This window comes from Acanthopagrus latus, chromosome 16 (genome assembly GCF_904848185.1).
Source record: "Acanthopagrus latus isolate v.2019 chromosome 16, fAcaLat1.1, whole genome shotgun sequence".
Classification (NCBI taxonomy): Eukaryota; Metazoa; Chordata; class Actinopteri; order Spariformes; family Sparidae; genus Acanthopagrus; species Acanthopagrus latus.
Window position 1 is genome coordinate 14,629,141 of NC_051054.1, and position 23,811 is coordinate 14,652,951.

The window sequence follows — 23,811 nt, forward strand, 5'->3', positions numbered from 1 at the left end:
TGGACGAGACAGAGGGGATGCAGCTCACAGCGTGTTTCCATCACTCGTGTCCTCTTTCATCTCATAGTATGCGGGCCATCTGTATCTCCTACTGCCTTGTAAAGCATGCCCCATATTTGCGGCGTGTGGTGCCGCTGATCCGGATAAGTTCAGCGCTTCGCTTTCTCATCCTTCGTGCCCCAAAATGGTTCTTTTCTTACTCGTCACGGTTGGATAGATTTTTTTCATTTGATAGGCTTTGATGTTTTGAGTTAGGTGCGGTCAGGTCAGAGTGAATTGGTAGATGGGAACGGGCTCAGGTATGCTGGGCTGGCACCCATCCCTTACTCCAAAAGATAAGGCCAATGAAAGGGCTGTGAGAGCAATACTGTCAAACACCATATGTCCAGTGCCGGCCTTTCCTGTTAAATTGCAAAAGTATAAATTAAACTGGACTGAGCACGTTTTCGAGATTCAATTGACTGTAAGAGCCAGTTGCCCTCCTTTGAAGATTTAATCGTTTGGCAAATTCTCATTTTCTCTCCATCTGTCAGCCAAGCAAGTGTTCCATGCAGATATCCGTGCACTATTTTCTCCGAATTATTACAGGATGAATCATCACTCATCACCGCGCACAGGAGTCTATAATTACTGATGAGAGGCAAAACATGCCAGTAAAGGAGGTGCAACATGAAGGGCAGTGCCAAGGCTCTGCCTTCAGTAGGAAGTTGAAACTTGATAAGCGTCATGTGGAATGAGGTGTCTGCTGGTGCCAAAGTCGAGAACAGCATGACCATTGCTAACTGTTTGCAAACAAAGCCTGTCCACATGAAGCCTTAGCACATGCCCTTCCCATTAGGACTATCCCTTCTGTTTCTTATTACCGGATCCATGTGTATCAGGATGCATAAATCTGTGTAACTAAATGCGGCGTGCCGAATATGTTAACAAATCTCTCACTGATAGTGCCCTCTCTTCCTTCTCTCTGCAGTCTTCTGTCAGATTCCCTGTCTTAACGGAGGCCGATGCATCGGCAGGGATCTGTGCTGGTGTCCTACCAACTCGACAGGAAAGTTTTGCCACCTGCCAGCCCCGTCTCCTGTCAGGCCAACCCCTCGCAGCCACAAGGATCACCAAGGACCAAAATCTCCCTTCCAGTCCATGTACACACTACCACTATCCAATCAGCAAGGTAATCCCATAGAATTCTGGCCAATGGGAGACTGTCTCACCAGAAAGTGTAACAGCAAAATTAATCTGCACGTCTTCCTGAAATGTGGTTCTAGAAGCTTGTCGCAAAACCATTTTTCTCCCTGATATTTGTTTTCTGGGGATGGGACATGAAGAGGGGAAAATAAGTTCTCAATTATTGTCAGTTGGCAAACAAACTCTATATCTGACAGTTAGCAAGTTCCAACTTGGTTCCCGCCTCAAACCAATCTTTGACAGATGAAGTGAATAATACTGATCATCTCACTGATGTTAATGCATTGCCAAATGTTCTGCTGTGAAACCTTGGATCCTGGCATTCATGTGGATGCCACTTTGACACACCCCCTTCCATACACCGCTACAGACCAAGTGTAGCCCCTCACTCTGATGGTTATGCCTCCTGCAGTGGGACAGCGCGACTTGGCACACCACAAGGAATGGCCAGAGGAATGTGACAAGGAGCTCAAGGCTTTGACCTTGCCTCCTAATTGCCCAAATTGCAATCAGATTGAGCATCTCTGGGAGGTGCCAGAAGGAGTCCAATTCATGGAGCCCAACCTTGCATCGGACTTGGCTATAAGCTTTGGCTCAGTCTTTCTGGGGGTGTCCCAAGGTGTCTGGCACCAGGGCATTGGCAGCAATCCTTTGAGTTGCAAGGTCCCCCATTGATCTGACTTCTTCTTGCACATCACACAGATGCTCGATCGGATTGAGGTCTGGGGAATTTGGAAGTCACGTTGACGCCATTAGCTACTTCTCACATTCCTAGGGTCAGTTTTTGCTGCGTATCTGGGCGTACTGTCCTGCTGGGGCGGGAGCACTGCCATCTGGGGTTGATGTCACCATGCGGGGGTTTGCTCGATCTGCTACGGGTGGGTGATCCGAGTCAAGTGCATGTATGCCAGGACCTAAGATTTCCCAGCAGCACAATGCATTGTAAAGAGATAATCAGTGTTATTCATTTTTAATGTTGTTGCTGGAATACTCTCAACAGAGTAGGGTTAAAAGCAGCCAATAAGCGACATCAGGTTGTTCCACTGTTGATTCTCCTGCAAGAGTCCACAATGGAATGTCATGAAAGTGTCAGTGTTGTCAAGACATCTTGCTTTTGATCAATGTAACTCAACAAAAACAATTAAATCTGCTGTTCACAGTAATTGTGATAATAAATTCACTTTTTAAAATCTTAGTCTAACAGGGCCCTTGTCCTCTGCAAATTCCACCTTCTCTCCTGACAATTACACGTCATATATTTTTTTTTTTTTTCATGTGAACATGTCTGCTCCTTTTTGATTTTGAACACTGTTTATCATGTAGCACTCTGCCTTTGCCGGCCAACAGCGGAGGCCAGACTCTATTTTGAGCAGATTAAGTAATGGATGACTCAGTGGAAGCCCTCGTTTTGTTCGCACAATGCTGCTATTATCAAACAGGGGTGGATATTAGAAACAGAGCAAGGCAACATCATGAACTTATAAAAAAGAGTATATAAGAGAAAAACTTGCTCACTTTGTTTCCGTCTGCAACTGACAACTTTTTTTTTATCATAGATTTATCTGCAGATTACTTAAAAGATGAACTGATTAATCATTTGGTCTGCTAAGTGTAATAAAAAGTGTAAAATGCTCATCTAAATCTCCCAGAGCTCAAGCTAATATCTAAAAATGTCATCTTTTGTCCAACCAGTAGTCCAAATCCAAAAGTCTTTTCATGTAATGTCGTGTATTGCAAAGAAAAGCCGCAAATCCTCACATTTAGGGAGTTGGATGAGCAGATATTTTACTGTATTTTATCAGCTGCATAATTACTTAAACAATTAATCAATCATCAAAATAGTTGGTCTCTCTGACATCATTTTTTTTTTTATTTCTTCCTTGCATCTGACTCAGCATCTCGCTGTCAAACAGTAAGTAGAAGCAGAACCTATGTCTTAGTTAATTTATATTCCACCTAGAAATCGTCCATCCTCCTGTGTTTAAGTAACATGAATAATCATCACTACATGACATGAATACAATCCCTGGCAGTTTCATATCCAGGCCTCTTGATAAGGTCTACTTCTCCTACTTGGACTCTCCCTGCCGTCTGTCTGTGAGACTATGATTTATGAGAGTGGGTCAGGATTCTGGGAAAAAGCCCTGGCACTCCCTGAAGATAGATGCTTCCCCTCTGTCAGGAGGACAAAAGAGCTCATTCTCCACATTGCAACATCTTCTCAACCCCTCAGCAAATCTGTTTTTGGTCTTTAAGATGATTTGATCTAAACCAGAGAATCCAAAACTCTGTGTTGTTGTTGTTGATATGTAGTCTTACTAAAGTCTTCACTGCTGGGAATTCCCCATGTAGATCTCTTGGTGATGAAGCAAGCTAAGTGTGTGTCGAACAAGTTTGTGCAGGATGTTAGCTGATAGCTCACAAACTGCAGTATGTATATACAGCTTTTATCCCTTGGCTGAGGATGCTTCCACTTACGTTATTCAAAAATGTTCAACTATAAACTATATTGTTTAAACTGTCTGCCGCTCCCTCTCCAGTGTCTCTCCACCCATCCCTGGTGAACGTCCACATTCAGCACCCTCCAGAGGCCGAGGTCCACGTCCACCAAGTTGCTCGGGTGCAGCCTGGGCAGAGACCCACAGAGGGGGCTCACTCTGTCCGGCAGCGCTCCCAGCCTGCGAATGGACATGAATTCATCACTGAGCATGGCAGCAGGCACCCACAAACTAATGGGAACGGTCATGGCCACACCAGACTGCACCACCGTCAGAACGGACATGGCAGATGCTTTCAGGAAACAGTCGATGGACAGGTATTGTGTTGAGTCATTATGACACACTACAGTATGTACACAGTCATCTAAAAAAATCTACGAAAACCAGTGTTGGAATGTGTTGTTTTGCCACATATGACATTACGCTTCCTCCCCATCACCTTTTCTGATACCTACTGTCTTAAACAGGAAGTGGCTATGATTCAAAATATGTCCAGGAAGTACGTGCTCTGACCACACTGGTCGTCTCATGTTCCACTGGTGCCAACATCACAGGCATGTTAAGAGTTAGAACAAATTCAGCGGACAAAGGTTAAGCTGGAAATTTAGCCCATGTGCTTCTCTTTTTTGTTCAAATAACAAGACTTTCATGATCCATATGGCACCGTGCATACGGCATGGCACACACTGCTGCACCACAGATTTACATGGTCAGGATAACATATGGCTGTCACAACAGACGTGCATTTAAGGGGAAAAAGAAGTTAGGAAAGGGAATAACTTAAAGGGTAAACCTGCAATTGTACACATTAGGGTGTGTTTACAAGTCTTGATGAGTAGTACTGCAAGTGGTGAAAAAAAAGTAGAATGAAGCCTTTCGTGGCTCCAGAGGAAGCTGTGAGTAATCTGACAAATTGCCTCCAATGATGTCACTCAGTGGCTAAGCTGCATTGTGGGTCATGTGAAGGCACCAGGTTTAAAAAAGGAAGAAGTATACATGGAATAAAAAAAGGCAGCAATAATAGTAGCGTAATGTGAGACTAGTGGACTGCATTTCAAAAGCTGGTACCTACATTACCAAAAATGCCATTTAGCCACTGATTGACATCACCAAAGACAGTTTATGAGATTACCTGTGGCTTTCTCTGGAGTCACAAATGGCTTTGTACTACTTTTGAATAACGTATAACATATGCAGAAGTACTCTTCAACACTTTTAAACACACGTTGATGTGCAAAATTGGCAGACTCACCCTTTAAATGGCAGTGCATGAGCTTGGCTAATCTGAGGCTTAATACTGCATCAGCTCACTTGGCCGTGATAAGGTGTTAGGTTTGACTCTTAGGCTTTAGGTTTGCAGTCGCGACAGCACAGTGATCGGCCGCGGGGTTGTTTTTGCCAGCATTATTCCTTGTTTGTGCCGAATCGCAGCTCCCATTTTTCTCTACTCTGGTTTCACAGAGGGCTTGAAATTAAACCTTCCAGTCAGTGATTTTTCAGAACCGCCTCAGAAAAGGATCGCACAAAAGCTTCAGGCTGCAGTTTCCCCTCTTCCCCTGCCAGTATGTCAGCGCGCTGCTCTCCAGAAGAATGTGCTCTCTGTTGCCTCTTTAATTTCATAAATCTCTACTGGCCAAAAAATCCAATAAGTAAGCTCTGATAGGAATCTCTCTTCACAATTAGCCAAGTGACTTAATGAGGCATGCCAAGAGGTTCATGGTCGCTCTTGAGACTCTGTGTTTATGTCCTCCTGCAACTAACTAGTCTCAGATGTGTCTGGTTCACTTTGTCCTTCCACTTAGGTATACATGCACACGCACTGTTAAAGCTGAACACACGTACAAATTTTGCCTCTGCCAACGTACACAGGCAAACAAGCGTGCATGCGCAAACATGTAACACTCATAGTCATTTCTTAGATGTAACACAGATGTGTTTTGTTGTTATAGTGTGGCAAGCCTCTGCCAGGCCTTACCAAACAGGATGATTGCTGTGGAAGTGTGGGTGCCTCCTGGGGTATAAACAAGTGCCAAAAGTGTCCGACCAAGCCAGGTAAGCCCTCCTGACTAAAGCCATCAGGCCAGCGTGACTTTTTGTTCCGCTCTGTTCTTAAATCTAATCTATTTATAATCCAGTCTAATTCTGTTGGTATTATTTTCTGTTGTGCTATTGGTATGTTGATCTTTTGGTTATTCACATCGGTTCAAAACAACAAGTTGCAGCTGGGCTCTTTTTTTATGATGCTGTCTTTCAAAGTCTTTAGTCAGCGATGCCCATTGTATTCCTGAGCATCAGTTGTTCATGCTTGGTTGAATTTTACAGCTTTTTTTTCACAGGCCTTAACAATACTGAACTGATGAGGATTACCAAATAGGAGTCATCAAAGTCCTCTGAGGTGGCTGTGTGATTCCCCCATACACCCAGTTGTAAAAAAAAAAAATGAAGCCTCCATAAAAGCGAATCCGGGAAGCAAATGAAAACACATTTAGCATGAAGATGGGAGCCTGGCAGGAGTGCCACCCACCCTGCGGGCAGGTCGAGCCAACGTGGCCTTGAAAAAAGTGAGGAAATGAACAGCTGCTTCCCGACCAGAGCTGCGGTAGGTTTGAGAAACAGCAGCAGGGTGGTTGTACGCGGGCAGGCAGGGTGGGTGGTGGCACTCTTCACTGTAGGTGGAGACTCACTCGGCCTGACAGCTCTGTGTGTTATTTTGAGGCCTCATGGGAAGCAGTTTCGGTGGCGCGTGGGGACACTTTCGCAGACAATCATATTACAGTCGTGCCCGCACTTGTCAGTTGGCTGTCAAGTGCTCACGCCCTGTTTAATGTCTGACCGGACCTTAATAAGAAGCAGACATCATCCCTCTCAGTCTCCTCCATCCATCATAGATGCCGATCCATTCTTTTCTCTCCCTCACTTTCGATCTCCCTCAGTATGCCAGATTCCCGCTCTTCCTAAGTCCCCGGCACGATCTCTTTTGGCTCCCAGATGTTTTCCTCTGCTCCCTCCTTTGAAGTTTGAGGGAGAATCTGAGTGAATACCCTGTTTGCTCAGTTTTGGGGATGTTTTTCGGGGCGGGGGGGCAGGCAGCAGACTGTAAGCCCAGGGTCACACGCAGGCAGGGAATAGGGAAAATGGAAGAGAGGAAAAATGAAGTCAAAATGAAGTCATGTACTATGTCCCAGAGGTCTTGGAGGGAGCTTTAATAAGAGAAATGCTTTGAATTCCTCCAGAGTGTTATTGTTCTCAGTTTAGACATTTGGAGGGATCTCTCAGCTACATTCTTCCCCCACCGGCCGAGACGTATGCTGTCTTGCGTGTTTGACAGGAATGATATACAACGTGGAGACAACAGCCCCTGAAAAATGACACTGTTTCCTTTTATTTCATGTGAATGGGTCAGTTGTCGGCTTGCACTGTGGGGAATAAGTAATATAGCTTTATAGGAGTCTCCTGTGTCTCCTGTTGAGTATGTGATAATGATGTCATGAAAGGCCGGTTTGTGTTTAGGGGTGTAACACTACCATCGGTCAGTTTATAGCAGGTTACAGAATGCGCTGTTGACTGAGAGCAAACATTGCTACTTCGTTTATTTTATTGCATTTGTAGATGACGCCAGCATGACCACACTTTGATGGCTAGGTCTGTTGCAGAGAGGTCGTTTAGTCAGTCTTTGCATCCTGGTGTATCCTATCCTATGCTCAATCTACTTCCACATAACAGTATATATCTTATATTGTCCTCAGTCTATTACTACAGTGAATGGTTCAGTATTGGCTGATAATCAGCAAAATGCTTGATACAAAGAATATGCTACAGACTCTATTACTGTGGTTGCAGTTTGTGTCTCTTAAATCTGGGAATGTCTATGAATTTTAGCAAAGCTGACGACATTATATAGCTGAGCATTATTTATTATCATACACCAAGGAATTTATGTCACTGTCGTGGCAATAAGGGAGGAGATTATGTCTGTATAATGTGAAAAAAAGGCTGACGTGATGGAGGCACGAATGCCAGCGTGTTCCATCTCAGTGGGAGCCGAAGCCTTTAGGAGCTGGTGCATTAAAAAAGTCACATGCTGAGGATTCCTGGGATGTAATGAGATCCAGATCAACCAGAACAGGCTGCAGTCGGCTCCGTCCCTCTGGTTCTGATGATGAGGGGGAGTGAAAAAAGCTGCACTGCGTTTTGATGGAAAGAAGGTGGTCAAAACTTTCCTCAAGTATGAGAGCTCACCAGTGACTTGTTGAGTCAAGTGAGTCTGAGTCTAAGTGAGTGGGGCAAGAGGTAATTTGGTTGCACAAGTTCCATTAGAAACAATAAAATGAGTGGAAGTTTGTTCTTGGAAAGCAAAAACCCAGGATACTGTTGTCTGTGCAACACTTTACATGACTTAAAAGGCAGTTTTTCCAGTTTTCTGTCGGTGCCCAATCAGTTTTGATGGTAAATCTAGTCAGTTGAAGCTCTGAATTCCTCAGTGAGTGCCACATAGACAGAAAAAGCCAAGTTCTCCAGCTGCAAAATCTGTTCTGGCACCTTCATTTGACGCGTACAGTGACGTAGTTGGGGTCAGTCAGAACTACATGCTATTACAGCTTGGATTTCTAGTCTCTGCCTCTAGATAGCCAGGGGCTGTGCCAGAAAATCTTGTTCTTTCCCCTTGTATTTCAAATTAGCTACCTTTCCAACAGCAAAAATGTGAGTGCAGAGGTTGTGATGGACCAGGATATCCAGATGATTTGGATTTTCAGCCATATTTATTCGAGCCAGAAAGAAAGGCAGAGGTTGCGACTGTATTAGCTGTGCAAGAGGAGATGGCCGGAGGGGACGATACCGAACTTGAGCTACTGAGAGCAAACAGCAAGTGGTGGAGCCCTCAGATGCCAACAGAAATCAAATTATTCTGCTGCATTGAATTTTCCGGGTGGGCAGTTTTTGTTGGATGCTGTCGCCAGCACCAACCCCGAGAGAGTCCCGGTGTTTGGAGACAGGTCAGTTTGCATGAAAGTTTTGCTTTTCACTTGGACAGACGAGTGCTGGACACCTGGATCACCTTTTCTAGATAAATGGGATAAACTGGAAAGACAACCAGAACGGGAATAGCTAGAGGGCAAATAACCATTAGGAGTACAGTGTTTCCCATAGACTGTACCTGTGGCGACACCAATGTGCACTAAACGATGCTGCAATGACCAAGTGCACTTACAAATGTGTACAAAACAACATAAGTAAGCCTCTGTTAGATAGGAGAAGCCCACGTGCAATTGGCACTGATTGGACATTGACATAAAATTTTTAATCATCCATATCTATCACTGAAGTAATCTAAAGTCCCCTAAACCAACTGAAGGCTGTGTGCTGTAGCCCTAGTCTGACCCATACTGTAGTGCTGGCATGGCCCTGTGTAACGGTGCTGGCAGCCCCTCCCTCACCGAGAGTTTCACAGCTAATGGAATTCCAAAAGCCATTTGTCTCCCCATCTGTCATTACTGGGCAGCTTCCCTCTCTGTGACCCTCCCCGTCTGCGATGCTGGGAGGCTTCCCAGGGAGCCAGATCAGCTGTCCCTTGGGCCCAAAGTAACAACCACACCCACAGGAGCCTTGGCTTCTTCCTCTAACTCTGCCTCTCTGGGTCATTGAGGTCATGATGATGATGTCACTTCCGTAGCGCTGTCTTTGCCCCGCCCTCTTTTTCTAGCTCTATCTTTGGGAGTTGTCTAAGTGCTTCGCCCACCCACCTCCCCGCCTCCTCTCCGGGTCTATCTGTAATGAGGACACTACTCTTCATTTGGTTTGGATCAATAAAGTCAGATGAGGCAAAGAAGGAGGGGGCCCACAGAGCTCCACGGCTCGCACATTTCCCCACATGAACTCATCCCTCCCAAATCTCCCATCCATTCGCCAGACAGATAATCTGACATCCATTGGGGCCAAAGCCGTTGCATATTGCTTTTTATTAGCGCTGATCAAACGTGAACACTTGTTAATGACCAACAAAAACCAGAGACGCAATGACTTTGCCTCAGGAATAGGCAGCTCGAGAACAGATGCATTGGCTCGGCTCCACAGCGGCTTCTCATGGTGATTAGATAGAGACGTCACATATCTTTGACAGCATTTGATACACTGATGTTGACTTAGTGTTATCCCATCACAACTAGAATGATGGAATCTATTAAGCGGGCAGCCGCCTAGCTAATCAGATGTTAACCACTCGGAGAAATAAATCCCAGTTGGAGGCAGATGGATTTGAATTTGCAAAGCTTGCATTGTTGCATTGCTTAATTGGATACGAGCTAAGTAAAGCACATTTTTATTGGGAATGTACCATGGCATGCCTTCTTTTGGAACGAGACCAGGTGGTTAATATTCCACAGTGAATTGGAGATTATAGAGGAATGTGGGTCTGGTTTAAATGTGTGTTTGATGCTGGTTATATTGCCGTCAGCCATCAGCATCTCAGAGAAGGGCGGTAAGTGGAGTTGTCTCAAACAGAGATGTAAAATGCATACTTTCGTGAATAGAAACAATGAAAAGAATGTTTCGAGTAAAGACTTGATGTTGCAGAAAAATGAAATAATCTCATCAAAGCCTTTTTGTTGCTGCTGTGGGATGGTAGTGATAAGCAGCCAAGCATGTCAATGATTGTAGCTTGTATATTTGTTGTATGTCTATGTCTGTATTAGCAGGAGGATGCTGGTATTAGTCCCATGTGTCCTACTGATTAGCCTTTGCTTCCCTAGTAGGGACACATTATTCACAAGGCAAGTGATATGGACTGTGCCAGAATGGCATGTAGCGCGTGCCAAGGAGACATTCTGTTTTGGAAGCAAATTACTTCCCTTTAAGCCGCTTGCTCAAATCAAGCATTGGCTCAAAGGCAGAGGATCTGAAACCCTCCATGGTGATTAAAGAGCTCTCTTTGCTGCTGCTTTCCTCTTTGTGGCACCAGTTTGTCCCATGGCCTCATGTCAATGAGTACATTTCTGGAAAGGGTCTCAAGGAGGACGTGGCTTTGGTATAAGTTGTTTTCCTTTAAACTGGCCCCCAATGGAGTGGATATAGGAAGTCTCTTATTTCCTTATTCTGGATGGCATCAATTCGTTTTGTCTCAGCCAGTTAAAAGGAGAAGTCCAACACCAAGGTTGCCTCCTAGGCTGGTCCCTGGGGAAGCTGGTGACTTGATTGATGGACCAGACCTCTCTATTGCCTTAGAAGAACAGCCCAAGGGCTGGGTGGTCTACAGAGTGATTGTACCAAATTAGCAATTAGATTTCTGTACAGCTGAGGAAACCATCTGACTACAAACTCCCTCTGTTCTCAGGCTCCTGCCTCCCTCTCTCCTTACTTTCTGTATCATTTTGCCTAAGCTGGCCTTTCATTTGAATACCCTCAGCAGGGCCCTGCGTGGCGCAATCTTTACTTTCATGTTGACAAGAGACTAAAGGGATTCATTCAGATTTAATTTAGGACTGCACCACCAATCAAGAAGTTCAAAGGAATTTGAATTAAATTTTCAGGTCAGAGAATTCGAGCAAATATTGTTGAACAGCCGCCAGTGGAATGCAAAACACAATTGAATGGCGAGGGACAATAAATTAGTAAGGGGTGACAAATTCTTTTGTTGAACAGGGCTAAATGGATTGCCAACAATTGGAAGTTTCTGTGTGTAACCTCAGTGGATACAGACCAGTCTGGGTCTACAGTCTTTGTAACCAAGGGTGACACTAATGATGCGCAGCTTGAGCTCACTCTTGCAAGCCACTGCCTGTGTAATTCTGCTTTTTGACACAAATGACTGTAGCAAAGACCATGAGAACGGAACCATCATTAAGTCCTCTGAGGATAACGTAATTCTTAATTTTTTGCACAACAATGAAAATTACATGGCCAAGTTCTCACTGAGTTTTAGTCCTGCTGATTATCATCTTTTCTTTGTTTCACTGTCCAGAATACGTGGTTCTGATTTGCCGTTACAGCAGACTAGGGTTCAGACAAACTATGTTGAATTATCAAGCCTTGCTCCAGAATTACAAAATTAATTGATTAATGATCTAGCCAAGATGTTTTGTACTCTATAATAAATGCACCCTGCAGAAGGCAGCCAGTATTTAGGTGGTCAGCTCTGTATGCCGAGGTTCAGCAGCTGGTTTTTGAAACTTACTTCAAACAAAATGCCCAGGGGAACAGTAAAGCTCTGCTGAGTTGAACTTTGATAACAAGGATTCTTAAATCCAGGGTGCACATGGGCAAATGTTGAGTACAGTCTGCCAAATTAGGTCCTATGTGCAAATAAAATTGTATGAAAATTCGCCGTAAATGCATCTGCTATATGTGGAAACTTGCCAGATTTACATGACTCTTTAATGTGTGGTACTTCTTACATAATTAGGTTTTAAAGCTCAAGATTTCTGCAACACCTCAATCTCTTCTCTGGAGCCATTTCAAGACAAGCCAAGTTTTGAAATGAGCTGTCCCTCATATTCATGTTGAAGTTGTTACTGACTGCAGAGGTCCTCACCTCCCTGCTAATAAGCTTTATTGAGACACCCGGACCTCCCCCACTGGGCTTCCCTTGGCATGTGCGCCCTGCTGTCACTCAGGCCAGACTTTCCCTGATCCCGTCGCTGCAGGAGGACGTGCTCACCGCCCTACCACAACAGCTCATTACTCAGAAACTTTGATGGGGGGATTAGGAGGGTGCGGAGGAAGATGAGGAGGTGGGCAGACAGGAACAGGGGCGTCACTTTGACACAGTTCCCCCCTTTTTCCCCATCACACCCCTCCATGCTGACCCACTTCTGCTTTGTCAACCTTCAGGTACACTGACCCTGCCCGGTCCACTGGGTCACAGCAGGACCAAAAACATAACTCAGCTTCCAGGGCTGAATTCCCAGAAAACTTCCATGTTGCACACATTCCAGTGACTCCTGGGAAAATGACACAAATTCATGACTGATGGCTGGTGCGATGCCATCCTGCCTTTGCATTTACAGCTGGTACTTTTAATGCATTTGTGTTCCCCATATTGAGAATGCTGCAAAACCTGCGTGTGGATAACTTGAGGTCACCCCAGACTCCCTTAAAAAATCGCTGAGTTTCGTCAGTTGCCTAGTTTATAAACTTCCTAGCAGACTAACACTGGAGATTCATTATATGTGTTGGATATTGCTTCAAATGTCCGGTGGCTGATAGATGAGTTGCAGAGATGTAATTTTGACTGGTCCTGCCTGCCCGCAGTCAGACATCCAGGTTTTCACTCTCGCATTTCTGCAGCGAAACACAGTGAAACTTGTCTCCCTTTCCCAGAGCACAATGCCAGGGGAAGAGATGTGTTTTCCTTGTTGGAAAGGCTGTGACCCTAGTTTCTTGTATGCGTCACCTCTGTTTTCAACCCATCGTCGCTTTGGCAGCAAGTTCAAAGCAATGCTGTGCTTTGGTCAAACCTTATTTTTGCTGGCCATGGTGTGAATCCAGAGATTGTCATCGCTGCAATTTGTTCCTGTTTTGTGTGAACCAGAAATCTTGGATACCACGATTTCTCACTACGTTCATTCTCATGAAATGATGATGCAAAGGTGTATTTCGATCAAGGCCTGTTTAATATCCTGGAAAAGTAAAAAGTCTGACCTTTGCGTGATTCTGAAAAGCTTGCATGAGCTTAGACATAACAAACATTTTTGTACATACGCCATGACATATTTTTTTTAAATCTTGGCAAAAACAGCTTTTCTCCAATGCGTTTATGTGCAAAAAGTGCAAAACAGAATTACGGTTATCACGATTAGCCTAGTCCTACCATCACTGCTTTAAGCTGTCCGATTCATGACTGCAATTTGAGTCGACTGTTACAATGAGAAACAGTTCCGTCATGCTAATAAGTATGTCATTATTCTTAGAGCTCTCCTCACCCAAACACACATTTTCCCCTCCAAAATCAGAAGTTAGATCATCTCCTTTCAGCATGATATGAAGCGAAATTCTTCATCGCAGTTTATGTCATGGAAAGATCTGCTTCTAATAATCACCTCATCTCTGTTTAGAAAGCTATAGAACCTCAAACATGCTGGCTCGTTTTCATTGTCAAACACACCGACACAGACACATACAGAGACTTTCTCTTTGCCAGGTGATAGTCACATTGACCTCTCTGTACGTTAAATGCAGCATGCTGGGGCTTGACTGGGTGCCGAATGAGTAATGACATAATGTGTTCAGGCCTCTGTCACCGGGGCATTAACAGACACTGTGTTATTTACTGCAGGACTTCTGTGACCTTGGAATGTACACACCTGAACACTAAATGATGTTGATTGGCAAAAACAAGCAAAAGCAAAAAGTTTGGGGCCAATCACCTTCCCGCGAGCCAAACATTGTTCGTCACGAGCAGTTAAACTATTTGCCTCATGTTTGAGTAGATTCACACTGTGGTTGGTGATATAGATCAGGGCTGTCGCGTACACTTCCTCAATATATTTATGATGTAAGCATTTTCTCCCTCTGTCCCTCAGGGTTGAGGAGAGTTATAGGTAATGTGATTATATATGACGTCGAGTGTTATCGTTACATTCTCCTGGATGGCAGCGCTGTCTTATAAATGTGGTTGATGGGGATCCATTTCCATGCACTCACTCGAGAGTCCCACAGGGCCCAGCCGTGGGTCCCCTCATTTTTCCTCTTGCCACGATGCTGACATCTGTAAGTTATATGTTCTCCCCTCCTAAAGCTGCGCTCCTCTTCTCCGTCTGCGATGAATGCAATGCTTTGTGACAGAGAGGCACGGCGCTGTAAGATCACCTCACTCCTCTAAAGCTGTGCTTTCTCTTTCTGTTTGCAGCCTATGCCGTGATTGCAAACGGACAAGTGGAATGCTCCAAAGGTTTTAAAAGGCTCAATCTCACACACTGTCAAGGTAAGCTTGGAAATATGTTGAAAAATGTTTCTGAATGTTATCATGTTGCATATTTTAATAGGTAGCTTACCCATAACAGAAACATAGCTTATATTAAATACAATGGCATGGGCGTGATAAAAACTTACTGGCCATATGTTTCCATGCTTACATGGACCTCTGGAGACCTCTATAAAAGTATTCCTTGCTGTATGTCTGGCCCCTGTGAGAAACAGGTCAAGGCTACAATTAGCCTTGGTCCAGGGTCAGAGTTCGGCAGCCAATAAGCACCTGGGGTTGCTGTTTTAATTGGTCTTCAGGGTTCCAAGTGGAGACTGGTACAGCAGGCTGCGATTATGGTAAATGTGGCTCCCTGAGTATTTGGAAGGCAGCTTTAGTTGCTTGTTGCCTCCCTAAACTGCCAGCTCACCCAGCCATCTGCATACAAAAACAAACTTAGTCTGTTCACGAACAAACTCTGCATTTTACTCTGTCGCAGCATCCCGGACGTGTCCCGTTATCAGTTTACTATCAGGTCATGACGCAAAAGCCACCCACAGCGTCAGCCCTGCAGACAGCCGGGTCGGGCTATTTATATGTGTTGCTGGTGTTAGTACACAGCATCCAAATTAACTTGCATGAACAAATAAACCTTGGCTGGGAAAAACGCACTGCTTAATCTGTGAACAATGCAACTGATGCTGACACTTCCAATAAGAGAGTGTAGCCTTTCTGACAGCCTACTTGAGCTGTGTCATTGACTTGATTAATGGTGTCATAATCCAAAGGGCAGTGCTTACTGAAGCCTATGGAGAGCAACAACATAACGGTCGAGTGGACAGCTGTGACTACATCTCCAGCAGGCCTCATCCACTGGTTCAGCAGGTTCAACATGTTTTCTGATCTGCACAGTATACACTGTTATTGGCCTGTTGATGTTTTCAGGTAATGATGGAGCTGGGAAACATTTTTTAATAAAACAAAGAGCTGCGGACAAGAACACACTCCTTTTCCAATAGTGTGTCAACTAGCCAACAACTGTGGAAATTTATCTTTCTATTATTCATGCTTTTCTTGTGTGATTGTTTCAAGATGTTCCTCCCTTTCAGTTGCTCATTTCTGCAGTTCCAAAAAAGCAAAGCTGACAGTTACCCACAATATTTACTGGAGCGCTTTAAAGTCTCCGTCCCTTTCAGCTGCTGCTCCATTCCCAAAAATTATTTCTAATTTAAGGTTTCGCAGCGGCCGCCAAGGAGGCGAAAACTTGCTTTTTCTGGGATTTTGTCATTATTATCAGGGTGGTGTCCAGCTTGCCAAACTGGGGGCCACTAGCTGAGCTATTTGCAGTGTGTTTTATTGGAACAGAGCGGAGCTTGTCGCATGTTCAGTAATATGCATGATTTACCGCTCTGCCTTTGTACGCTGACCCTCTGCGGTCAGTGACGTCTGCGCTGCGATACGATAAGATGCTCTATCAGAGCCATACGCTGCTCTCTGACTTCAGAGCTGATTCCTTATCTTCAGAAGCTGCTTCTTGGAAAATAGGTCAGCTGAATTGGCCATTTGTAAGAGTTCTTGTTAGATGAAAGGCGCACATACATGTGCAGTCTCTGTTGTGGGTGGTAAACCGGTGCCGGGAGCAAGTCGTATTACTCATACACCACTTCAAAGGAGAGATGATGGAAGCGTTACATAACTCTTTTGACATTTTGGATCAACTTAATAAAAGCTAGACACAATTTTAAAACAGTGACATTTAACATTCATCATACTGAATGCTGTCTGGGTCAACAGGTTGAGACCTCCATATATTATGTTATTCAGTAGGAATTTGCCTATGAAAACTGACTTTTCCCAGCAATGGCTGCTCTGGCTATATTTTGGGAATTCTCATTCCTTCTATTCACCGTTTCTAAATGGATGCATTTTTGGCCCCATAAGTTATGTCTGGTTTGAGACTTCCAAAGTACTCATAAGGTACTCCCTTTGGCAGTAACAGCCAATACATATTAAGCAAGTAATGCTGCCAATTTCCTTTATAGTGTCCATAAATAATTCTGCAGGTGTTTATGTGGATCTCGGTTTTTTCCAGAAGGTAACCGTGGGCAAGGTCAAATAAGGTTACAGCAGACCGGTTGACACTTAATGCAGAGTTTGGAAACTTTATCAGACAGTAGTTCTGTTGTCATCAATGTATCTTCAGTGCCAAATAGAAAATGTTAATAATTTGAAAGAAAGGCCTCAATTTGCCTAAAAAGTTTTCACGTTTGCTGAACGTGGTCGTGAACCTGATCAGCTGGTTCTATTCCGAGAGAAGAGGAAGAAGAAGCTGTGTCCACCTGGACTTAGCTCTGTCAGACTTCAGTTGTACACACTGTGACATGTTACATGATGTGTTGTACACATTCATAGTAAGTTCTTTTTAGGTTTTTATGTCGGAAATTGGAAAAACAACAATGCCCCGCCTGCAGTGGAATGAATCATGGGTGAAGTCTGGTTAAGTCTACGCTGCAAGCTGACTCTCTGGAAGTCAGCAGAAGGTCTGCTCGAGGGCTCTTTGTGGACTGGATGAATTGTGGGTTTGGGCAGCGCTTGCAGACATCCCGGGAACGCACCGGCAAAGTCTGCAAGTCTGGACAGTTGGATTCAGCCCCAGATTAATTCCCATGTTCCCTAATACATGACCAAGGCAACTGGTTCTTCTTTATTTATTGACGAAACTTTTTTCGTTTTAGGTTTGCAACATCTACTCCTGCGTAGCCTAGCTCAATCACTTGCGATGTCATTATCTTAGAATATTTCAAAAGTTTGCTTCAAATAGCTTGACAGTTAGATGGTAAACATGGCTAATAAAAACACAATGCAAGAACTGAATTTTTACACACAGACTGTTTGTCATTGAGGGCAATATAGATGTTGAGATTAGTGCTTTTCTTGACAAGTTGTCACAGAAATCAGTTTCACTCCTGATCAATCCACCAGCAGACTGTAACAATAGCACTAATCTGGTACTCAACCGAACCATGGATTAAAGACCCCATGTGATGAAGGCTGAGCCCAACGCTGACCTGAACTCTGACCAGATAGCATGCTGCTTAAACTCACCCCCAGGTCCCCACGGTACCTGCATACATAATATTGTTGTTCCTCGCTCTTTAGAGCGTGAACATCAGCACAGGCAGGCATGACATCTTCGGTCTGCTTTATTGTCTTCACAGCATGTGCCTCATCCTTACTCATCCAAACAGGTCGCTCTTGCTAACAGCCTGTTTGCATTGTTATAACATAGAGGCTGCAGGTTTTAACTTTAGAAGTAGTTCCTCCGTGGAGAGAAAGAGACGTGTAAAGGGAAATGGAAAAAAATAAATAAATAAAGTCACCATATATAGAAAAGAACAAACACCAAAAAAGAACATTGAGGCATTCCCTGAATTTGCTTTAGTCCACAGAATTTATCAGCCTCAATCCCCTCTAAACTCACTTTTTCCAGCAGGGAGCCAAACAACAAAACAAGGGCAGATTAATTAGAATTGGGAAAATCTGTGGTGGCAGGCTGTCGGGTTCCAGTCGTCAAAGCAATGGGGAAAGACCTAATGATGTACTCTTTGTTTAACACGGTAGAACAACAAACTTCGCCTGGTCCCGATGTGATCGCTTGACTAAGCACCTGAAATATGTCCCCCTATGCTCCTGGCTGGCACTTTAGCTGGCTAGCTCGCCTCCATTTGGCTTAGTGAGCTCAGGAGCTGTTGGAGCAAACTCCACTGGCCACTGCAGCAGCCCAGCACATGGTTCAGGGAAACAGAAGGGAAAAAACCTCTTTGTGACTTTATTTCATTGACGTAGGCTAAGTATGCTGTGACCCGTGTTGGATACTGTGAAGGAAAGATGCTGAGGGAGGATTATAATCTAAAACACTCTGCTATTTCCTCTGCGTCTGCCCGGCTATCCACATTTCAAAGGAGGGTTACTTCAGCAGCCCTGAGAGTTTATAATACATTGATGATGCGTGATTGAGTGTATTCTAGTTTACAGTGGTCGAATTTATTGTGCGTGTTTCCTCATGTCATCACTCCTCCTTGCTTTCATACAGTTGTGAAACCTGAAAGCTTCCATATTTCATCCCCTTGCAGCAGCTATTGCCTTTGCCTGTGTGATCTATTGCAATATTTTGTCATCTTTCAAGGTGTGATAGATTTCAAAAGCTTTACATCTGTTAGTCTGCGAGCACGGAAACTCTTTGAAAATGCAGCACACCGACTGTGATATTAATATTGGCACCGAGTTTGGTGGTGGTGGGGGGGGGGGTTCATTTGGAGGTTTCCTGTCAGCGGAAAATCATGACTTCATAATATTTCCATTCATCAGGTAATGTAGTAGATACTCCACGACTGACGTGTCACATTTTTTCGCAGACATCAATGAGTGCCTGTTTCCTGGGATCTGCAAGAATGCTGAATGTCTCAACACCAAAGGAAGCTACAGGTGCACATGCAAACAAGGCTACATGTTAGACCCCGAAAGCAAGCACTGTGTCTGTAAGTATGGCCCCTTTATCTTTGAATCATAACACACAAATTTAAAGGGACAGTTCACCCACCAAATCAAAAATGCATATTTTCCCTCTTGTGCTATTTATCCATCTAGATTGATCAGAGGCACCTTTTAAATCACAATGGTACGATGGTCGGAGCTTAGTAGGCTGTCAGCCATCGGCGATGGATGATGGCATCATTCATCAGCCCAACCCTAGCACCATTAATATTCACATCCCACGCTGTCACGGTGCTGACGGTGCATGCTTTCTCATGGGCTGTAAAACAGTTCAGCAGAAAGACAGCAGTTCCAACGTGAAACTGCTCACAACAAGGTCTGTGGTAGTTCTGAGTAACCGGATCATGATTTCTGGAAAGAGACATTGCTGCGAGCACCACGAGCCGAGTGCCATCCACTTCCATTATGTTTGACAGAAGGCAGATATCTCCACAGCCGATCTCCAGCAGTCTGCAACTCACACCGAAACGATCGAGATGGATAAATAGCACTATAAATATGTATTTTGGATTTTTGGCTGAACTGTCCCTTTTAAATCTGTGACCATTTTCCTTCGTTTTGAATTGGAAAAACGATGGACGCATCAACTTCTCTTCCCAGCGGACAAGGCTGTGTCTGATCAGAAGGCTTTGTGCTACCGGTCGGTGTCGGCAGGCACATGCTCCCTGCCTCTGGCTCAACACATCACCAAGCAGATCTGCTGCTGCAGCCGAGTGGGAAAGGCCTGGGGCGCCGGCTGCGATCGCTGTCCTTTGCCAGAATCAGGTACAGCCACCGAGAGAGACTGTTGTACTGTACTGCTGCCGCATGTGTCCCGAATCCTCCCCCGCCGCTCGTAAACTGCTTAAATCCGGGACTTATCTTGTTGTCCATCTGCAAACTTAACCTTCCATTTCTGGTTTTACTGTACTGGCTGAAAAAACGATTTGCTGCATTAAACGCTTTTGCAGACATAAAACGTCACATGTAATCTTATGCAATGGCTAGCAATGGTAGTGAAAGCACAAGCGAAGAATATTTACCACTCTGTCACCGTTCCGCTCTCTGCCAGGCTTGTAAAGCAGTTCAAAATAACCAAATGTGTTTGGAGTGGAAAAGGACCAGAAACATAACAGTTTTCATACTTTGGAGGCTACATAATAGTGGGAGTCGGTCTTGTGTTATCACTCCAATCCTCAGAGAGAAACCCCACTAATAGACCGGCAAGGCTTCACAGCAGAAATAACTAGCTTGGCCAAGTGAAACATAGGAAGTAGTTGTCATCTTTTTTTCCATACCGATCTAATCTTCAAAGTCTCTGAGAGAAACAGGCTGGTTTTTATGGAGTGTCTGTACTGGCCAGTGATTCATGGGGATTGTCATAGATCAGATATCACTGACACAGACCTCCATGGTGCTGCTCGGCCGGGACTGACGCAGCACACAGACACACAGCCCCTGATTATTTCGAACGCTGGCTCTTGTGTGTCCTGACAAGCTGCTCGAGCCGTGTTCTGAGCGGAGCAGCCAGGCCCATTACTTGTAACTCGGTAACAGGAGCCCGTTGACTTTCATTCCATATTTGCTCCGGCTCCTCTGATGTGGCTTCTGATCATATAGGGCCCCATTTCCCCTCCACTTTAAATTCATCATTCAGTAGCCTATCATATCCACGTCTCCTGCATTTACGCAAGCATTTACAACGACCGCATATCTGTCATTACTCATATCTCTATTCCAGACGCTTTTGGCGCAGAGTTGCCAGTTTCAGGTCAGGTAGGGGACACAGGGCTTCTCACTTGTAATGGATTCACCATCGCTGAGGTCTGCCGGGCTCCAACACAAAGAGGTGCAGTCTCCGTCCCATTATCTAGCCAGCCAATCCTCCATTAGCCTCTCACTCACTACACCAAAGGGTTCAAAGGTCGGTCGGTATTACATGATCCTGTACTTCCCCTACTGGCATGGCTCTGTCCGTTTGAGTGTCCCCAGAAATCCTCTCTGTGACAGCCGTCACCGGCTCTGAAGCGTGCTCGTCCTGCAGAAATAGCCAAAACGTGGCCCCCCCCTCATTCACAGCACACAGTAAAACGCAGCACGCTGAGCATAACAGTATTACATGGATGGCTTATAGTATTGCTCTGAGAATCAGACAGAAATATGAGCAACAATTACACTCTGGCAGCGTTTTATTTTAGCCTGAGGAGCCAAAGGAAAGGATGCTGAGGTGATGTTTAATAAGGCCAGCGGTGAAAGAAGTATTCCGAAGTAAAAGTGCTAAAATCAAACTGTAGTATACTGTCAATACTCCACTGCGAAACTTTTTTTTTATATAAGTAACTAACTGATAAGTCAGTTTTATTAACAGAATGTACTAGTATGTAGTATGAACAGATAACTATTCTATCTGAAGTTTCTGGATTGCTTTTACTGCTACATTACTGTAATGTTTAAAGTTCAGCTCATTTTAACTGCTTTATATTCTGTTGGGTAGTTAAATCTTCAGCAGTAAGACACACTCTTTATCATCATTATGTTTGTAGCGTGGCTGTCCTGTGAGAACCGTGCATCTCTATAAAGCAGACTTTTACTAAGCTCGTGGAAAAAAAAAATTGTTTTCAGCTTTGTGACAATGTATTTCCCAGCTTTTCCGAGAGGGTTTTTTTTTAGAATTGTTTATTTAGTTTGAAGCGGCTTCAGGAGACTTTCATTTTCTGTTGATTCTGGTGGTACATATGAACAAAAGCAGTACGAGCACCAAAGCGTCTAAAGATCTTGACCCAGCTAGCAAGTTCATTTGTATTGGACGCAGTTTTATCGCCACTTTTCTTGAAGTAACCAGACAACACAGCAGCTTCTTTTCTCAGACTGTGACTCCTCAACTCATCCTCAGCACTCTACCATTAAATATTGTTTTCATTTTTCTAGGATCTTTGCCCAAAATTGCTGTTTCATTGTCTATGACTCATTTTGTATGCTCTGTGTCATCTTCCCTGCAGATCATTTCAAGGAGATCTGCCCAGCCGGGCATGGATATACCTACTCACGCTCCGATGTGCAGATTTCCCTCAGACACCTCGGTGAAGACGATGTGCAGAGCACAGGGTTATCATGGGAGGAGCAGAGCCCAGTTCGCCCTCACCCTCCATCCTCTCACCCCTCACTGCTGCTGCCTTTTGTCCCGTATCACCCCAGCCACCCACAGACGCCACATATACCCCAGTACCCCGAGTACCCTGAGACACCACAAGCACCCCGGCGCCCTCTGACACCACAGCAGCCTCTTCATCCCTCTCAGCCAGCCAGAGAGACACCTAAACAGCAGGAAGGTGAGAATGAAATGTTTGGCAGGTCGAATCTCTGCCAAGGTGACTTCAGTGTGGGTAAATGTTTACTCTGAATATCAAAGAGACGAATGGCTGCTGCTGCCGCAGGATGCTCTGCGCATATTCTGCATTTAGGCCCTTGTTGTTATCCAAACATGGTAACCAGTATCATATTTTTACCACAACCCATGACATAAACAATATGTGATACACAATACGCCTTTTTTCTTTTTTTTTTCGACCACAGGACGCAAATAGATTAGTCTTTTTTTGTAAGAACCCAAACATCAACAGGATGTTTTGATCTCCATGAAGAAATGTGTGATTCATCCAGCATATTCGAAGCGGTGCTCATGTCCCCCATCCGTCAGAGCGAAGCCCCTTCTGAGCATCACAGCAGCGCTCACAAGTAATCCACGTTGGCCATACGTCTAACTCCGCGGGCCCTTCTCTAAATATATCCTCCCGATTTAATGCTTGTGAGATACTTTATTGGCACAGCTGCTACACTGTGATTTATGCGAGGAGACAATTCTGTAAATATTTAGGGATTTTTGCCTTCATTATCCGAGATATCCATTTTCTCGTCCCTTTCTTTGTGCATCTTTTTTTCTCCGGCCAGTCGTCTGCAGTGCTTTTCTGATGCCGCTCTCTCTCTGTCCAGCTTAGAGGATAAATGTGCCTTAAGCTGTGTTTTATTAGAAGTAAAGACCTCCGAAGCTGCAAGTCAAGTGCCTGAGGCGCAGGCAGGGTTTGTTGTGTATGTTGTGTGCGGTCAGTAATGCGAACAGAATGTCAACTTTTGCTACTGATAAACTTTTCCTCTTCTTTTCTGCAGATGTGGAAATTCTGAGCCCGGTGAGTTCTCCCTCCCTGTCAGCGTCTTGGCACGTACTTTTGAAATGTTTATCTTAGAACGATATGCTCTAGCTATCTCAGCTGGAGGGTTTGTTATGATTATATAACTTATTCAGAACACATTTTGGTTGATACACACTCCTAATTAGCGCCGGCTATGACGACAAACGTGGACACACTCAGTGATCATGAATATGGTGATGAAATGTAACCAAGGCTTGTTTGCTCATTTTCTAGCCAGCTGCTGTGACGGATTCACCGCTGAAATATCCAGGTAATTTTCTCTTGTGGCTTTCACTCGCACTTCTTGTGGTTTGATTCGACATCTCTAAGCTTGAAGGTCAGTCGTAAAAGTAGTTTCAGTCAGGCATCAGACATGTGATGTGTTTTCTATAAATCTCTTAGCCCTGCACAGCGGTGGCAGCTTCAATTGCCGTCCGCTCTTGCCCTCGCTTACGCCAGTGAAAACATTGACATTAAAGTCTGAAAGTTGACTCCATTCAATGAGTATTAGATT

General features: G+C 44.5%; 1 protein-coding gene across 1 annotated transcript in view; it reads left to right on the forward strand.

Moving 5' to 3' along the window:
• The window catches only part of LOC119004987 (latent-transforming growth factor beta-binding protein 2-like), a 93,216-nt gene that overhangs the window by 38,492 nt on the left and 30,913 nt on the right, over window positions 1-23,811 (forward strand). Inside the window, exons 6-14 of the mRNA XM_037072347.1 lie at window positions 971-1,171; window positions 3,726-4,000; window positions 5,633-5,735; window positions 14,524-14,598; window positions 18,993-19,115; window positions 19,732-19,896; window positions 22,110-22,439; window positions 23,275-23,294; window positions 23,532-23,568. Of these exons, the coding sequence (XP_036928242.1) occupies window positions 971-1,171; window positions 3,726-4,000; window positions 5,633-5,735; window positions 14,524-14,598; window positions 18,993-19,115; window positions 19,732-19,896; window positions 22,110-22,439; window positions 23,275-23,294; window positions 23,532-23,568 (1,329 nt within the window). The remainder of the gene's footprint in view (window positions 1-970; window positions 1,172-3,725; window positions 4,001-5,632; window positions 5,736-14,523; window positions 14,599-18,992; window positions 19,116-19,731; window positions 19,897-22,109; window positions 22,440-23,274; window positions 23,295-23,531; window positions 23,569-23,811) is intronic.